The sequence below is a fragment of the Haemorhous mexicanus genome, chromosome 6 (assembly GCF_027477595.1).
Source record: "Haemorhous mexicanus isolate bHaeMex1 chromosome 6, bHaeMex1.pri, whole genome shotgun sequence".
NCBI lineage: Eukaryota > Metazoa > Chordata > Aves > Passeriformes > Fringillidae > Haemorhous > Haemorhous mexicanus.
This window is the reverse complement of record NC_082346.1, coordinates 34,333,485-34,352,480: the sequence shown is the minus strand read 5'-3', so window position 1 is coordinate 34,352,480 and position 18,996 is coordinate 34,333,485. Positions and strand designations below refer to the sequence as shown.

Sequence of the window (18,996 nt, the reverse complement as noted above, 5' to 3'; positions counted from 1 at the left end):
AATTGCTCAGTAGTGATTTGGTTAGCTGTGGAATATGGCTATGACAAAAAGAAGCCATTTTAGATGAGAACAGCTTCATATTGAAAGACATCATGAAGTTGACAGGTCCAATAATTGACCTGGTTTGATGAATACATAGACAGTATTCATTCATCAGCTACCTTACATAAAATACCAGTAATAAATGTCTCTTAAGAGGCATCTTGAAAATCAGCCTCCCAAAAGGAAAATTGGTGCCGGATCTCAGCCATTTCTACATGCAGACCTAAGGAAGACAAAATGGGCTTACTAAGGATTGCTTGGTTTACTTGTATGGCGAACAGATTTCTGAATGGGGCTGTGTTTTACTGTGGAAACAAAGAGAAGTAGAGAAGGCACAAAAGCTCCATCTTAATGACATTTTTCAATAATTTATTATTTTCAGCAAATGAACGTTGACTCCTCTGTAAGCTTAAAAGATAGAATTACTTCTTACACTGTACTGTTGACCCTTCCTCAAGCACACCAGTTTCTCCCCTGAGGCAGGACTGCTGAGTTTTCTGCCTTGACTGTGACTATTGTAGGAAGAGAGCATATAAATAGAAATTCTGCTGACTCAGTTGTTTCAGTGGGGCGTAGCGCAATTAGCAGAGTACCCTGTGTTCCCGCACAGCTACGTGCACCTGCAGTTCCTTCCTCACTGTGCAGTAGTTCCCTTCAGAACTTTTTTTAGCCTTGTTGAGGCTTTTTTTGAGAAGCTTAATTGCATTTATAGATACTTGATAATTTTTTCTTAATTCTTAATACTTGGAATATTCACAGATTGCCTTAAGAATAATAAAATGCTCTGAAGTAAAGACTGGTTTAATGTTTTGCCTGCACGCATATAAAAATGTCCAGTCATCAGTGTCCTGATCTGTTTGCAGTGTCCTCTCTCCCATTTCCCCTAGGCAAGACTTGTTTTGTTTCCCCTTCTGGTGGAAGGTTTTAAATGTTTCTCCTCCTCTTCCTGTGTAAAATCAAGCTCATGTTAGCATGAATATTTTTTCCAAACCTTTATTGTCTTGAACAGTTTGTTTTGTTTTTGGCTTTTTGGTGTGTGTGTCCCATCCTGTGTCCATCTGTCTTCCTTGTACTTGTCCCCCAAATGTGACCTAACAAGATTGTAATCTTGTTGTAGTTATGGGAAGTTGCTGTTGGAAGTCAGCCTCTCAAAAACACGGGATAAAATGTGGAAGAGGTGCAGCTAGGATGAGCATCTCTCCTGTGTATATTGAATAAAGCTCAGGGAACGAACAAATGTAAATTTAGGGTGTGGAGAAGAACACTGGAGAACCAGTAATTAATTGATAACTGAATGAAAGTCACTGTGTATTCATGTATTTCTACTGACTTCAGTTAATGCAATTATAAGCAACAGCAAATGTGTAATGAATTAATGACCAAGTTGTATGGAATGCAACACGACCCCACTTGGCACAGAAGGAACAAGATCCTACACCAAGAAATGTGATGACAAAATTAGGTCATGGCGCTTATTTATAAGGGCAGAAGATAGCAGGCACTGAAAAAGAAATTCTGTTGGACACGTCACTGATTCTAAAACTGTTCTGATCATTATGCCTTCAATATGGTTAATGGTTTTACATTCATTCTTAGGATATTCCTGTGGATTCACTGTTCAAGCACAAATTTTAACCTTTTCTTTAATGAAGCCAAACAAGTGGGGTTTTAGTCCAAATAGAAGTGACTGGTGACTATTATATTTCATAATAATTATATATGTTAATTAATTAATAATCTACTGTAATATCTACATGGTCACTTGGACCATGGTTTCCATTTCACTAAACCTTTTGCCAGGTACACACAGCGGTTTCTGAAAATACTTCTATGGATTAAAAGAGAGAGTCATTTTTTATAAATCAATTTCCCCATATTCTCTAAAGTCACATTACATGTTGCTAAAATACCTTTCTAATCAAGATTATATCTTGATTTTCTCTGGCCAATAAGTCTCTTCTTTTGTGAACTGACTTAGCTTCCAGAAAAGGTGCAGAAATTCCCTTATCCTGGAAACCTAGAGTGTGGAACTTGGAACATTTTTCTGTGGCCTGGGGAAGCATAGGTTTTGAAATATCTTAGGTTATAGAAAATAAATGGAGTTCAGATCTATAGCTTTTACCTAAGATAAATAGGAGTCATAATGCCAGTATAACTGTTTAACCAATGTGTCAGTAGAAGGGTGAAATTCTCTCCAAACCAGCTTGAAATCCATAGGTGAGGTATTTACTGGAGGTATCTTCCAGATGCCTATTAAATGGTTATACTGAAGAGGAATTAGTTTTAGTTGCTGCTTCTCACACTACATTGCAGTTCCATTCCATTGTGCCAGATATTTCCATGTATTTTATAGGCTATGCAGGCATTTAATTATAAAAATAGATATCAGTCTGTAAGTCAGCTGTATTCTGGAATGAACATCAAAATATTGAAGATGCTTGTTGGAGGGGGCTTGTCTTGTTTCCTTTTAGACATGAGAGACAGGTCAACTTCAGACTACATGCAGACTTCCATAATTTTTGTGCAGTACACAGCTATTTAAAACATCTTGTGGCGTTCACAAAAAGCATCCTAGTTATCTGAGAAGAAAATCAAAGTGGTGGCTCCATTGAATTAATTTGAGAGAGAATGCTCCACACTAGTTTGCTCAGGTTGTTTAGATTTGTGTCGGAATGTAAGGGTATTTCATGAAGACTTTTCCCATAATTACACATTTCCCACTTGATTATAATCACCTTCCTAGATCAGGCTCCAGCCAGTCTGCTTGGAACAATTGCACTCCCTCAGAACCTGGTCAGATCTGCTGTTCTCTCTTTCTGTGTTTACAGTAGCTCTCTTCTATCTCAGTGGCTATGCACATATTTGGCTCAAACTTACTGGTTTTTAGGCTTTGGTGAATTTTACCTTCTTGAATGCAAAGTCTAATAGACTTCTGTGGTTTATTCTCCAGACTTTTGCCATGCAAGTTTTTATCAAAGGAGGAAAAAAAATATTACTAGTATCTTTTAGATCATGAATCAGGAGTAACAAAGTTTAAAATCTTTCCTTTGAATAAAAACTAATTATGTAAAGGGAGAGACAAAGCTAAAACTGAATAGAAATACCTTTCTCTTCTAAAAATATGCTTTTTACAAACTTAAATATTTACTTTTTAAATTGTGTTTGAAGTTTGAGGGAAGCTTTATTCTGATGGGCTGTAGTACAGCCCAGTACATCATCTTCTTCTTTGAACTGAATCAAAAGTATGCATAGAATAATTATGTCATACGGTTACTGTGGCACTGGGTTCGTATACTCTGTAGCATGAATATACTCAGGTCATGCTGCTTGTTCCCAGGAGTAAAGCAGAATAGGCATTGAGGAACTATGTGCTTATATGTTTGTAGGTTTGGGTTGGATTGAGAAACAGTGAACCTATCTTAAATGTGCTCTTGTAGGCTTTGAAAGTACAGCTAGAAAACAGTAAAATAGTATCTAGGATCTCAAAATGTTCCATTATTGGGTCTGTTACCAAGATAGAAATTTGCATCAAATGCAAAAGTTTTGTTAGGTTTTTTGGTTTTTTTTCTGAAATAAGCTCTAAATGATGATGTCATATCTTCAATACTCATTTCTGTTTAAAAATATTTGGGTTTTAAGTGCTGAAGTAGAAAATTTTTGACTCTGGGGATTGATCTTGTCTACGTAAGCCAAAGAGATTTTATTACCTTTAAAGATTTAGTTTTTAGAGGTGAGAAAAGAAATATTAGGCAAGCAAGTATTTTTGAGTAGCAGTGAATTCGTTAGTGTTACATTTAATGACATCTAGATATTAAAAGGAGCTTTTTTATTAAATAACAGGAGACATAGAACATAAATAGGGCTCTATATTTATGCTCTGAGAATTTAAATTTTGGTCATATGGATCTGATTTTCTTCTGTCTTGAGTCTGATGATTCTGCAACATTTTCCATGAAGTGCCTAGGTAGATGTTTCATATTGGTATGGAAGTCTTATATTGAAGTCTCCAAATGAAGAAAACCTTCAGAACAGTAACCCATGGGGTGTTTTTTGAAATGAAACTTAGTTAAGCTGTAGGCATTTTATTTACAATTTTTCAGGCCTTTGCTGTGCTTATCCCTGGAGATCCTGGGGAAGGTCTACTTAAAAAGGTTTGGGAGTGCATGTTTTGGATAACGATGTGGAAGAGTATGTGACCTTCACCTGTGATGTGGAGAGTTCTGAACCATAGCAAAGCGCACTAAAAATAATTGGAGTTTTGGATTATATCTGCATTCAAAAAGCTTGGTTTCCGTTTCCAGGCCTTGGAGAATATGTGTATGAGGATACTTCCTCCCTAGGCCCCATGATAGCTTACATGCTTGAGCATAAGGTAGCCTTTGGCAAAATTAAGTTTTACAATTTAAAAATTCACTATTGCTGCAAAGCATAGAAGTGTTTCAGGGAGAGAAAAATGCTTCTGGGGATGGTTGGGATGATTTTTAATTTGAATTGCATTTTTTGTATTTCTGAATGTAACAAATACTATTTAAGTGCTGGATGTTTATAAATTTGTGTCCCACTGCTAATTGAAACCTTTAGCTTTTCAGCTTTCTCTCAGGTAGGGCAGGAATCAAGTCTTGCTTAATTTTAGTGCACCATATTTTTCCCTTCTCAGTGCCTTTTCACTGATATCCTCTGTGTTAAGCAGTTTGTTTTCATACAGGTTTAGATGGGAAAAATCAGTGTCACTCCCTCTAATGTGTTGTTTCCTTGAATCAAGTTGGAAACAATTACAGTGTTGGATGGGATGTTTACTTGTTTTGTTAATCAAAGCTTGTTATATCATATGTGAGGGTTGGAAGTAGGGGGGTGAGTGTTGTTTTTTGGACTGGAGGGAGTTGGTTTGGGAATTTTCTAGTTTGGTTTGTGTCTTTGAAAACTGTAGCTTCTACTCCGTGAAGTTTTTATCTCTAGTGGTAACATTTTTATTAGGTATGAATTTTCAGTATGAAGTAATCTGGATTAATCCCTTGGGCACCAGAAATTCATTGTGATGCTATAAAATCAAGCTTACAGTACTTTTTGTTGATGTTTTGGATGACACAGCCCATAAAATAGACTGTGAAAATAGTTGGTGTTAATGTATTAGAGATTTCCCCTAAAGAGCTCTCAGATCTAGAAAAGGCAGTGGTGTGAGAAGCCTTCCTTTTTAACTGCTCTTTGAAAGAGGAAGCAAGTTTAAAATCATCCAGAGGAACAAAGAACAACTATTTGATGCACCTTTGAACTGCAGAATAATCCTTTTTTACTTCCTGCAACAACTTTTCCCATAGACCTACAGCAAACAGATTCCTTTTTATGTTTTCTTCTAAGCAGTTGTACCTACATATTGTTGACCATTTAGGGAGATCTGAGTGGAGAAACAAAAAATTACATTAATGCTGAAAGAGTTTATATGTGCAGATAGATTATTATCCTTCTAGAGGCAGAGGTAAAAGGCCTCTTTTGAGAGGAGATGATTACTGGTGGGTTGTAGGGGGAGTAAATAATGAAGTGCAAGGGAAAAAACCCATTTGCCTTTGTAATAATTAGACAATGAAAGGAGAAGAGGAACACAAAGAATACATAGGAGTAACCCAAATACAGAAATATATTTATATTTATTTAAGTTTGAGGGGTTTTCTCAGTTGTTTGTACTTAAACTAATTTTACCATATCCTGTGAGGAATTTTCTTTTTTTTTTTTTAAAGCCACATATGTAACAAAAAATGAAAAAATTCTAGATGTACATCAATGAAATGATAGAATATTGAAATTCCTCATTCATCTCTCAGTCAGTGTAGGCCTCCATCATCAAATACCAATACAGAGAGACACATCTTGCGGGGAGCTTTATCGTACTACAATGGGAGCAGATCTATGTATCTCCCTCCATACTTTCTTGTTCCCATTGGATTTTTTTTAATCAATAAACACTCAGTGCAACAATGTTGCTTAAAATAATTTTTACCAGTAAAATAAATATGCAAATATATTTTTAAAACCAGTCTGTTTAAAGGGGAAATGATAAGGCTTTCCAGTACCTAAAGGGAGCCTGCAAAAAAAGCTGTATAGGGATTATTTAACAGAGAATATAGTTAAGACAAGACAAGGCAGAATGGCTTTGAATTTAAAGGGGGTGGATTTAAATTAGATACTAGGAAAAAATTTTTTACTGTGAAGGTGGTAAGGCACTGGAACAGGTGGCCCAGAAGAGTAGTGAATGTTCCATTCCTAGAAGTGTTCAAGGTCATTTTCGATAGAGCTGTGAGCAACCTGGTCTAGTGGAAGGTGTCCCTGCCCATGTCAGGGGAGTTGGAACTGGATGCCCTTTGAGGTTTCTTTGGACACAAACCATTTTATGATTCAATGTGAAGACTGTGACTTTGCTTTAGAACTGAATGTAAATGTATACCTCTAATGATTTTGTAGCCAAATACTTCTGTTAATAATTTCCAGTTACTGTTTTTTAATAGCTGTACATGAGCTACAAATGTATTTTTGTCTAGGTGCAGGCACTAGTACACTCATAAAGATTTTAGGTTTTATTAATCTCATTTTTAAAAGAATTCTCTTGTATGACTTTCACTTGTCTAGTAGCCTTTCTGAGAGAAATCTGAAAATCTGCCTGAAAGCAGCATGAAGTTAGTCTCATGCTAAAAGATTTTGTAGCTCTCAGTGATACAGTAAAATTTGATATCAGCACACATAATGATTTTTGGGGGGATGTGACCTGTTTCATTTGTTGAACATCTGCCAAGTCTGTACAGGTTGTTGCAGGTATGAGATACTTTTATGGGTATTAGATTTTTGAACAAGAAGGTTGACTCAGTAAACAAATAGCGTCTTAAACCCATACCATTTATCAGCAACTGATAGTGAATAATTTGGCCATAACAGAAATGAAGTTCAAATTACATCCTTGTAGCAGAAAGAAATTTGAAAAGAGACCTCTATGATGTATGTTTTAGGTATTTCACAAAGACTACCCTTTGTTCTCAAATTTGATATATTGGTCATTGATATCTTTTCCTTCTGTTTTCTTTCTGAAAGGTGGTCTTGGAATGCACATTAAAGAAAGACCTTGTTTACAACAAAGTTACTCCTACTTTTTACCACTGGAAGATTGATGACAAAAAGTTTGGCCTCACATTTCAGAGTCCTGCTGATGCAAGAGCATTTGATAGAGGTATTCGGAGAGCAGTAGAGGATATTTCTCAAGGTACATAATTCAGGTGAAAGACTTGGTGGGGTGGATGAATATTGAGTCTTTACTAGAAAAGATGTCAAAGCACTTTGTATAACATTTACATTGACAGCATTTAAGGATGTGGAGTAAACTATAGTATATTGGGATTTTAACAGTTTTTGAAATAGTACTTCTGGCATTTCTAAAGTGCCGTTCATTCAAATATCTTAAATTGTTTCACAAACACTAATAAGGTAATTTCCTGAAACATCCCTACATAATAAAGCATTGCCTCTTTCTTTTAGACATGAAGAAATGGAGGAAGCTGGAGTGTAATATTCTCTCACTTGGATCTTAGAAGCTTTTTGCAACTCCTGTGTTCTTGTAGGATAAGCTGGGAAGTTGAATAATTTGTGACCTATTGAGTTCTCTTTTTATCTGCACATACTTTCAGTTAATAGTTTTATTTTTTACTAACAGCTGAGTTAGTAGTAGTTCTGCATACAGCGTGGTTCTGAGGACAGGTTTTTTTAGGAACAGAAGAAGAATTTACTCAGATAGCAATATGGCCCACTCTGGAATGAAGTTCCAGAGCTTCATTGAATTAATGGAAACCAGTGAGCAAACTGACAGATATCATCAAGCCTAGATTCTGAGCTGAAAATATGATAAATGTATTGCTGGATTGAGACAGGGAGGGAAGAGAACATGTGTCTATTGAATTGAAAGAATGTCTCTTTCAGGCTTGTAAAAAGTAACTTTAGGGATTTTATGTGTGTTATCCTAGTAATGAAGGGAAATGCTTTTTGACATACTCTAATGACTGCTTTGGAATTTTGTTGATATGATCCATATCCCTTCAAGACAAATATTTAGAGAACATGAGAGTACTTTTTTTCTCTTAAGGTCTCACACTTTCAATTTCTGCTGATTTATAGCATGTGCATTCATGCCAACCAAATGTGTCTGCCTTTAATTTTCAAATTGCTACATTAAAAGGAATATACTCCCTTGCTTCTGACTGCTGATAACACTTTGGAAATGCTTTTATAAGGAAGGTGGGAACAAGAGAGAGGAGTGTTGTTAGGAATACTCAGTATAGAAAATGCAGTGTAGAAATAAATGATGCTGACTAAGTCAACTTGAAATGCAGTGATCTATAGGTTAAAACTGTAAACAAGAATATTTATATAATCATCACTGGATATTGAGAGATGATGTGGATAGCTAGAAGCAGTAAGTGGTAAATATGAAGAAAATAACCTTGTCTACTTTTTTTTTCTTTATATGAAGGTTATCCACCCTCCCAAAATGATGTTGAAGTGGCAGAAGACTGCTTTCAAGTGAGTAAATTTTTTAATTAATTGTGCATTTTTTCATTTACAAATGTACTGAAGAGATTTTGCTGTCATTACTGAGAATAAGCAAAATAAGAGCAATAGCAAAATTCAGTTTAATGAAATAAGTTCTAGAAGAATTATCTAGAAGACTTATAGTATTATCTGTCCTAAACAAAGTAGTTATTATTTAATCCATAGGTTTATTAAGTATCCTGAGTTTAATTTTTAAGTTCAGTGTGTGTTCAAGTTATATGTCCTCTTTGATCTTATTGAAATAAGAAATATTCTTTTGGGAAACAGAAAATAGAGGAATGAAGACTCTTTCTACTTGTACATCCTGTTTGTTTCCTTAGATTTCCCTTTACAGTGATAGAACTCTTCTAATATCAAATGGTTAGAGTTGAAAAGATGCTGAGACAATGGTTGAGAGGATCTAGTCTAAACAAAGACAGAAGTTCAGACAATTTTTAAAAACACACAGAAGATAAAGTAGTCACTTGTTGAGATTCAAGTTTTTATTGATCATTTTTTTGCATCTTCAATTTCTGTAGGTCATAATAGCTTAAGAGATAAAAATTTATGTCCAACCATACTTCACAGTTACAGTGCTTTATAAGTATACCATATCATATACCACAAGTAAGGTAACACTGATGCATAGCACTGCCTGGCAATATCCAAGAATCATGTAATTAAAAAGCCAGTAGAAAAAAAACATTATGGATGGATATATAGATTAGATATAGATACAGATATAGATACACACACATGCAGAGTAAATAACTAGAAGTGAGTAAGTCCTACTTGTGTCTATGTATGCTTGTCATTTTTCCTATCTTATTTATGGTTTTAGGGAAAGCTGTGTCTTCATTCACACATATATTCAGTTTTCAGAGTGCAGAAATTTAAATTAATATGAAGATGGCAAAGAAACAAGTTGACTCAGGGGTCTTAATGACTATTCAGAAAAATAGTGTTGCTAAGTGAGTTCTTCTGGGAAGGAGTCTTGTCACTTATGCAATAATAAATCCTGTATCAGTGTAAATAGATCCAGTGTAGAACCTCTAGAATACAAAATCAAGAAAATTAGCAGCTGTCTTTGAAGATATGATAGGAGACTGAGAGTTAAGTATTTAGAAAGAATACTGCAATGCAGTGGCAATACAGAAGTCTCCTGATATCTTTTCATGTTATGGCAGAAGAAATGTATTACTTTGTATAAGTGTTGGCTGTGTAACCACCTGTTGTTCTTTACTTGCAGTGCTTTATTTTAAGGCACTTGAAAGTAAAATTGCTATGAATATTTGATATTTCAGATTTAAAAAAGAAACTATATTTTTACAGGGTGAAGGAAATATGTGCCAAAGTTAATGCAGTCCTTAATCAGCTCTTAAAAGACTTGCTTAAACATGCTTTGTTTCAAGGATTAATAATTGAACAGTTTCTACAGGCCTAATGAGATTAGAACAAACCAATTACCTCTGATTTTGCTGCCTAGTTATTACATTTCTATATAAGGATGCCAAAATTGAGGAAAATGTCGGAGATTCATTATAGTTACAAATTTGTTACTGGGAAAGTGGAGAAAAGTGTATTTACAACATCTATTCTATTCTATACATGTGAATATCAATACACCACCTATTTACATATGTAAATATATGTTTACTTTATATCCCATTTTAAAAAATATATATATGTATTTTTTTAAATGCCTTTAGACCAGATTTTATATGTATAAATACACACCATATATATATATTAAAGGGACAAACAACTTTGTGTGGTACAAACTGCTGGCTGAACTATCTTGTACGTTCTAGACAGGAAAACATACTTAATGACTTCATCACAATAGACATTGTTTAACTCTGGATTTGTGCTGTGGATAGATGTCCTGTTTTCTAAAAACAAAAAAGCAAAAAAGCTAGCCAATGTCTCTTACCATATCTCTGCACAGCAGAGTAAAATAAGTGATACTGATACTAGCATTTATCAGAAGGAAGGGGGAAAAAAAAAGAAATGCAGGGAAAACTGAATCAACCCTGGTTTAGCTATGCTTCATCTAAACCGGATTTATGTATCAATAATGAAGTTATAATTGCAGGCTTATGAAGATGCGTGTAGAAAAGCTATACCATTTTAGTTACAGACATCAGGTCTAGTCTCCAAGAATACCTTTGAAATACCAAGTAGTCCACATTCTCTTTCAAATTATTAATTCCTTCCCCTTCCAAGATTGACACTCTGATAAGTGACACTGGATACCCCAGGGTCCTTTTAACTTGATGCATAAGACCATCATTCTTTAAAGAGAATGTATTGAATATTTGAAGAGTCATGTTGGCTTGTTCCCCACTTTTTGCCACTTCTACGTAGTTTAAAAGGCTTAATGGTTTTTTTGTTTACCTGTTTATTTTATAAGCCCTTTTCCAAAGTCTCCATTAGTATTTTTGAGTGTGTTTTGGAGTATATCTATGCAAGGGCATTTTGGAGTGTGGATAGAATATTAAAGAGTAGTTTTTCCTGTACTGTTCTAGTCATCTTACACAGCAGGAATCCTATATTTAGTGTACATTTGAATTATAAATATAGTATTTGGTTTGTACATAAATTTTATTAATAGTGGCTTGTTTTTGTTGTTTGGGGTTTTTTTTAATGAAGATGACTAGATGATGAAGAAAGCTAAACATGTTTCATAAGTTATTTTACTGGCTGGTTATATTTGGTGCTACAGAGAGCAAATAAAATGATCCAAAAAAGATAAAAAATTATCATCTCAGTGTGAAATCTCAGTGCTTCCTTGGAATAAGTATTATCACAATTTATGGAAGTAGTTAGCAGAAATAGTGATTGTCCAAAAGTTGTATGTGCATATCTTAAATGTAGATTCAAAAACTGAACTCATCTTGTGCCTTCTAGGCTAGCAATTGGCTTGCTATGTTATACCTAGGTTCACTAAATTTCTGATTTTTTTAATTTACATTTTGTAAATAAAATCTCCCAGAGAAAGCATTCCTTTTGCTGAAGATCAAATTTATCATTTTAAGAAGACATAGCGTCCTTATAGTTTCTTTAGCCTCTCTATTGTTTACAAATAATGTTAAAATCCTAATATTAAAAGAATATTATCACGTAAGGGTTTTCATGGTTGCTTAAATTATTGCAATTATTTTTGGTTGTTTATTTAACTTATTCCATGAAAATTGTTCATATCATCAAATAAGCCCTAGTCTTACCAGGTTCATTTCAAACAGAAATACACAAATGAGTTAAGGCAGAGCTGACTTCCTATAATGTTGGTAAATGGAACCTGGAGAAGTATATGTACTTACATGGAAATATACATTGGGAATTTGTTCTGTTAGAAAGTTTAGATGGTTTTGGTATAAAATTTTGCATTTTGAATGTAGGAGCAGCTTGTGTAAGTCAGTTTGCTTGTTTGTTAACATAATGGCTCTGGTTATTTTCCTCTACCAAATATAAACTTATTGCTCTAAAATTCACCTAGTGTATCTGAAAAAAAAACAAATTTTTTTTTTTTCTTTTGAAGTAAATTTAAAATAAATCTAGAGCTCATCCATTTAAGATTATTTTTGTGGGAGTTTTGGATCCTGTAATGTATAAGTCTTGCTTTTGTGAACTGAAAAATAGAGTAGTTGAGCTTTAATTTCTTTCAGTTTTTGTTGATTCAGCCATATTGGTGTTATTTATAGGCTACCAACACATTTTAACAGTTTGAAGTAATAAGAATTGGATCACTTATGCTTTTGAGTTTCTTACTACTGGCAGAAGAAACTGTAGACTGATAAATTGTAAGCAGAAAATAAAAAGTTTGCCTTGTTCTTTCAGAAGTAAGTACACTGGACTTTTGGTTAATAGTAAGAAGGAAAGGCCTGAAACTTACATGCATCTTAAGTGGTTTTGGTGCAGGCAGGGAAGACATTAATTGTTCGTGTGCTGCTCTGTAAATACACTATTTTGTGACCTCTTCATAAGGGCCTTCATGGACCACTCAATATACTTTGTCTCTAACAAAATGTTTGCAGAAGTTTTATTTTATAAAAATAACATTATGGCTTTTAAGAAAATGTGAAAAAATTTACCCTTGATGCACTGAATTGTTTTATGGATAAAACAATACTACCTGGTAAAACACTAAAGATTAGAAATATTTAGTGCAGATAATAAATTGCTTACTAGAAGTAATATTAATTCATATTATCAATTTCAAATAAATATTAATATAGTGTGCTAAACCATTTTGGTTTATTAAGCTTTTTTTGTTGGAGTTGTATATAAAAAACGGGAGGAATTTTTTTTTCCTCTCACCTGTATTCCTAGCAGCCTCTTTATATGTAGTGTTCTCTATATATTCAGGTAGAAAAGCCTTTGAAGAAAGAGACATGTCAAATATCTTTTTTTTTTTTAGTTTAAACTGTATGAAATATTTAGAGTAATCTAGGTAATATTTCAACCTATGTCAGAAACACATACCTGAAAATAATAGAGCTGCTTTGCCAAATATATTGCTCCATCAGTCTCAGAAATAGCCAAAGCAGAAGGAAGTCATTCAGATGTTTTTGAAACCTGTATAATTTATTCAGAATTGAAAAATTAAGGAAAAAGCATTAAAACATTTCTTGTGCTGTAGCATCAAACAGCAGATTTTCGGGCCTCATGGGAAGTAAATGCAAGAACTGGGATGCAGCGGAAATGTGGTTTCTCATCCATCCTTCTGTGTAATCATTAAACTTACTTAGAGGAGAACATTTTTAACAATGTCTGCAGAACAATGTTGAAGTCTCTCCCAGACTTAACTCTGGCAAACTGGGAGAAGTAAGGAGAGAAAATTTGAAGAACAAGAGAAGCTCAGTCTGGTTTTCATTTTCTCTACAGCTGTCATCTGGCTTTGAATTCTGCTGGAGAGCTACAGCTGGAGTCATTTTATTGCTTTACCCAGCATCCTTTTGCTTGTGCGCACAGAAATGTTTTAGTAGTCTTGGAAAAAAATTCAGAGTATCTCTTAGCAACCATAGGACAGTAATTATTATACCAGCAGCTGGGAGCAAACCAGATTTCCGTTGTGCATTAAAAACTGGCGTAGGTTACTTTACAGATGATACTGAATAACCTATGCCAGTACTGTACTTTGCAGGCTGTGGTTAAAGAATATTGAATGTGGGCGGTGTAATTGCTTTGGACAGTAGAAAAGGAGAATGTGTGCATCTGTGTTAGCGTGTCATACTCTGTATATTTGTTCTGTATATGTTCTTGTGGAAAACTTTATATGTTTGCTTCTTACTTAAATGCATTTTCAACACAATACCATTTTTGTTTCTAGGGCTTTCTACTTCAGACTGTCAGTGTTTCCATTATAAATGTGGGTTTTCAGATGTTTCTGACCTTGTAATTAAACATCACACTGGAGCAGGAAGTTGTCCAAGGAAAAGGTTTTTGATACTAATAAACGTGGTTTGTCTGTATCAAAACTGCAGTTTAATTAAAAGCAGAGAGTTCAGCATGTTCATCTTGCATTTCTGTATTTCAGCATAGTGAATATTTATGGGCTAAAGGACTGACACGATAGCTTTTTATTTTAATACCAGAAGTTAGTCTGTGTCCACTTACCTGTAGGGTATAGGATGGTAAGCTGAGCATTGTGCTTTCAGAAATGCTGTCTGGCGAGTTCTTGCCTTACAAAAGGTCACCTGCTTTTTTCTCTGTCTACTGCCACACTGAAATTTGTCCTTGAAGTCAGTTAGTTTGAATTGTGGTATCTGTGTTGGAATTTTCTAAAAGCATTCTTTGATAATTGCTGTGTATAGGGCATGAAGGTTTGCTTTAAGATTAAGGTTTGGGTTTCGTGCATCATCTGGCACTGCTAGTTAGCACAGTAAGAGGTGATCTGTGTCTGTGTCCTTCATTAGACTGAGCCTTCCTTGACTGCCAAGGGGAGTACTTGTGTGTGCCTGTGTGAGCATGTGCACGTGTCCTTTTCGCTCTATAGTGTAGACAGTTTCTTTTTAAAGAAGAAAGGTGTGAATCACCTGCAGGGACAGGAAATAATGCAGGCTCCTGCAAATCTCAGCTAGGGATAAAAACAGGCTTTTGGGTAGTATGTGTTTTTTCCCTGGGAAGGAAGGAGTAGAAGTTTTTGCAGCTTGCTCCCTTCTTCCTAGACCACTCAAGTTTATAGCCAGAGGAAGGGGAAAGGGGTAAGGGGATGCTTATCAATGTAGTTTCTGTAAAATGGCTTTTGGCTCTTAGCTTAAATGCTTGTAGTAATTTTAAACATTGCTCAGACCAAAAATGGTTATTCCTCATTGAATACAGCTCTTCTGTAGTTTGAGCCACTGTTTTGGAAGCATTTTATGTCATTGGGCAATGTATCTGCAGGAGTACCTCCTGCTATGAAGATGTTTGCTATTGCACTAATATTTGATCCTTTTTGCTGTTAAAATAAATATACATATATGAAGTCTAATTCTTTTAGTCATTCCAATATTTCTTTTATACTCGTTTTCCAACAATGTTTGATCAGAAAATTTAATTTTGACAATAACAGGGTCAATTACTTTGTGGTGGTGTCATGCTTAAGGATCTGCCAATAGTACTTTTTGGTGTTTTGCCTGTCTTCAAAATTTTTCAGGGGGACTTTACCGTGATTGAATCAGATTTTGTCTTTCTTGGGGTGTATGCTCTGTAGTATTAATTACACTGATCATGAATTAATTACTAAATTTAATGTTTTCCCACATGGTGCTTCTGAAACAATATATATAAATTTAGTGATGTGATGATTTTCTTTCTCCTACAAAATCAGCTACAGACCAGCTACTTCAAACTATCTAGATCTCTTAGAACTTGATACATTAGGCTTTTATGTATGTGAGGTACTAATGTAATCCTATAATAAGTTCCTTCAGTACTTTGATAAGTGAAAACTAACGATTCTGAGTCAATATTTAACCTGTGAAAACCTTAGGTTTGCCTCTGCCTCAGTATTTTTCTGTAGTATTCTTATTCTTTTCCTCTAAATGTTTTCTTGATGCATACAAATCCTCATAATAAAGCTGAAACATTCTCATTGCTGGAAGCTGGATGATGCCAGAATTTTCTCAGTGCTATCCATGATGACAGCCAGTTAACTTTACAGCATCCCTCAATGCAAACAAAACATACAGTACATTTTTGGCAGCTCAAGGGAACTTATATCAAAATGCTGTGCTGTATCCTAAGTATGTCCCAGTCAGTCAAGCTTAAAGAATGAGAACTGTTCATTTTTCAATTCATTTCAGAAACTGAATCATCTTACAAGCCAGTATTCCACACAAACATACTTCCTCTTCCTTCTTTCGAATAGCACAGGTCCTGCAGCTATCTCTTCATGTTTTGCTTCAGAGTCTCACTTGTATCAAATTGCCTGATACAACTTTAATTGCAAAATGACAGTCATCTATGTTTAATGCACACTTGCTGCAATTAGATATTTTTATTGAGCCAGTATAGGTTAAATTCTTTTTTCTTCCAGCTGATTTTGCTTTTAATTTATTAAAATACCTGAATAGCTTCTGCCTTATTAAATAGTCTCAGATTTTTTTTTTCCTCCAGTTGTGTTTTTGTAAATACTGGCAGCCTCGTGGGTAGTTAGAAAAAACATTGTCTCAGAGACAGGTTAATCTCTATTTCCTTAAAGAAGTCTGATTTTGCAACTGTATTTCAAAGGCACGTATCTCTAGTGCCCAAGTTGTGTACTGTCTGCAGAGAAATTCTGTATTTGCAAAGGCTGACTCAAAATAAAGAAAATACTTGCTTACTTCTAAATGCTCTAAAAAATGTCCATTTAAGAATACTGGTGTTAATAGATACCTCTAACACATTATATGGAATTACATTTATGTATGAACTTGTTTGGTTTGTTGTTTTTATATAAATGCAAAAATCATTTCAAGGAAGTTCTTATGTGTTCTAGACGGCTCAAGAAAATACATCAGGTTCACTAATGAAAGATCACCTTTTTCAACATGAAACTGTGGTAACCAGTGAAACTTACAACAGTGCAAATTTAAGGCCTTCAACATTTGAGGATTTCAACACCAGGAGAGCCTGTTTTCCTAGCCAACCTAACCAGGTAAGAATACCAATAAAAGAAGCAGTCCTTACTTTGCTTGCTGTAATAAGGGCACAGTATGTAGTTTCTGACAAGAAATCATTGTGTTCCAAGTCCATATACTTTCCACTTCTTGAGATTTTCAATATAAACTTTGCAGCTGAAATATTATAGCATTATTATGGCAGAGGTAAAGCTTTGTGAAGATATTTACCTATCATTGTAGTGCACCAGACTGCATGAAAAAATATTTAATTTCTTTGAAGTCTGTTTTTTGTATTGCAGATTTCAGTATCTGCAGCCTTAAAAAGCTGTTTAATTTTTTTCAAAAAATGTTAATTGGACATTAGCCCAATCTTAGTTACATGTCTATTAATACTGTTTTGCTTAGAAATATTGAAAAGTATTCAGCCATTGGTACAGCTATATAGCACTATACTTTTTTTTTTTTTTCTAAAGCTAAAAAAATCTGACAAATTTTTTAGCCTGTAGAAGTAGTTTAGGTAAGTTGGATTACAGTTAATTTGATGGTCTTATATCTAGAACCAAAGACATGGGAAGCTTTTAGAATATGCTGAATAACAGATGTCAAAGCAGAATGCAGGTTCAAAAGTAGTTCTGAAGACTTATCAAAAATAATTCTGCTGCTTGTAATAAAGCTTTTTAGTAGCTTCAGTTATTTTTGCAGAGAAAAATAGGATTGTACTTAAGTCTTATATCAGCTACTCTTAATCTGCTTTATTGGGCAAAAGAAGCAAGCAGTGCTATCTTGAGAATTAAGAAGCTTGAAATTATTAATTTTTTATCTTTAATCATTGATCTACTCCAATTATCTCTTTGTGTACGTCACCTCTTTTTCTTTTTTTTTTTTTTTTTTTTTTTTTTTTTTTTTTTTGTTAAGGTACATGTTTAACTTTTGTTTCTGTTAAGGCACATATTTTTCCCTCTTCCTATTTACTTGCAAAGAGAATTGTAAATATTTTTTAGAATAGAATGGATTGGTGATTAGGTTATTGCAGCTAAAATTTAATGGCTAAAGTACCCAGTGATATATGTCCTGTTAGTCTTCCTTGCATTGTAAAGAAAAGTGCAGTAGCTTGAAATGCCATTATATTTTAAAAGCATGTATTAAATTGACTACTGAGAAAGTAATAATTTACATTGTGTTAAACTGATTAATCTGTGTCTGTCTGATAGAAATTAAATAGAAATTTCTTTCAAATGACAATGTTAGAATTCAGTTCTTGAAAAGTGAAGTTACGGGGGATTCCATGAAAATTTAAGTAGGTATTCTTTAAAATATTCTCCTATTGTAGCACCACCTGCAAGCAACAGACACACTCTGCTTTTTGCATCGTCTTGTGGTACACACATTTAGAACATAAACAGGTCACCACAACTTCACATTCTGTATGTGCACACACTGCATTGGCTCTGCTAAACTACATGCATGTGACCAGGTGGCACTGCAGTTATCTTAAGCTAATTACTGGGTTTATTTCAACTTTGTGTAAATAAGTTTGAACACTCTTACTTAAGAGTATGCTCATAAGTTGAATAGCTCAAGAAATTATTAATGACAATTCAGATTTTTCCTGTGATATTTTGACTGTTAGTGAAAAATACTCAAGTCCTTCAGCTTTCCAGCTTCTAATACATGGGTGTATGTTAAACTTAGTACTTTGCGATGATGTAGGCAGCTGCCGGTGTCTTCATACTGAGAAACTGCAAGATGAGCAAAATCAGGTGTAATTCTTTGAGGAGAAGCAGCAAAGGCCACAGTACCAAGGAAGTGACTGTGCCTTGTTTAAAGGTGCACCCCTTCAAGTAAGGTGCGATACTTGTGGGTTCAGTTACATCAACAAAAATTTTCTGGTTAATTTCTGGTTGGCTAATCATGTTCAGAATCAGATTCTCTGTGGAATTTCAGTTTCCTGTAACATTGTTCCTCCCTTCCTGCTTCAGCTTCACATAGATGACATTTGTATTGAGTTTTAGTTTTGGCTATTTAGAGGACTGAGTGCATTATTCTCATTAAATTTTGCTGCTTTTTGTACCTATGTGAATTTGGATTGTGAATTGTTCAAAAGTTTTCATGTACTTCATGCATTCATATAGGACCCATTGAATACCCAATGAGTAAGCTCTTTCCAGTGTTTCTTTAGTTTGCTTATTTTTCAGCATGTTCTGCTCAAAAAATATTTCTTAATATCAGTGCCTTAAAGAATGTAGTGATGCCTTATTTGTAACATGCCAGTTAAGCATTTTTAGATACTGGACACTCAAGACAT

The 18,996-nt window shown here is 34.4% G+C and overlaps 1 protein-coding gene across 1 annotated transcript in view; it reads left to right on the top strand.

The window, feature by feature from the left end:
* The window catches only part of SPRED1 (sprouty related EVH1 domain containing 1), a 58,019-nt gene that overhangs the window by 34,936 nt on the left and 4,087 nt on the right, over nucleotides 1–18,996 (top strand). Inside the window, exons 3-5 of the mRNA XM_059849802.1 lie at nucleotides 7,117–7,285; nucleotides 8,546–8,595; nucleotides 16,568–16,726. Coding sequence (XP_059705785.1) covers nucleotides 7,117–7,285; nucleotides 8,546–8,595; nucleotides 16,568–16,726 — 378 coding nt within the window. The remainder of the gene's footprint in view (nucleotides 1–7,116; nucleotides 7,286–8,545; nucleotides 8,596–16,567; nucleotides 16,727–18,996) is intronic.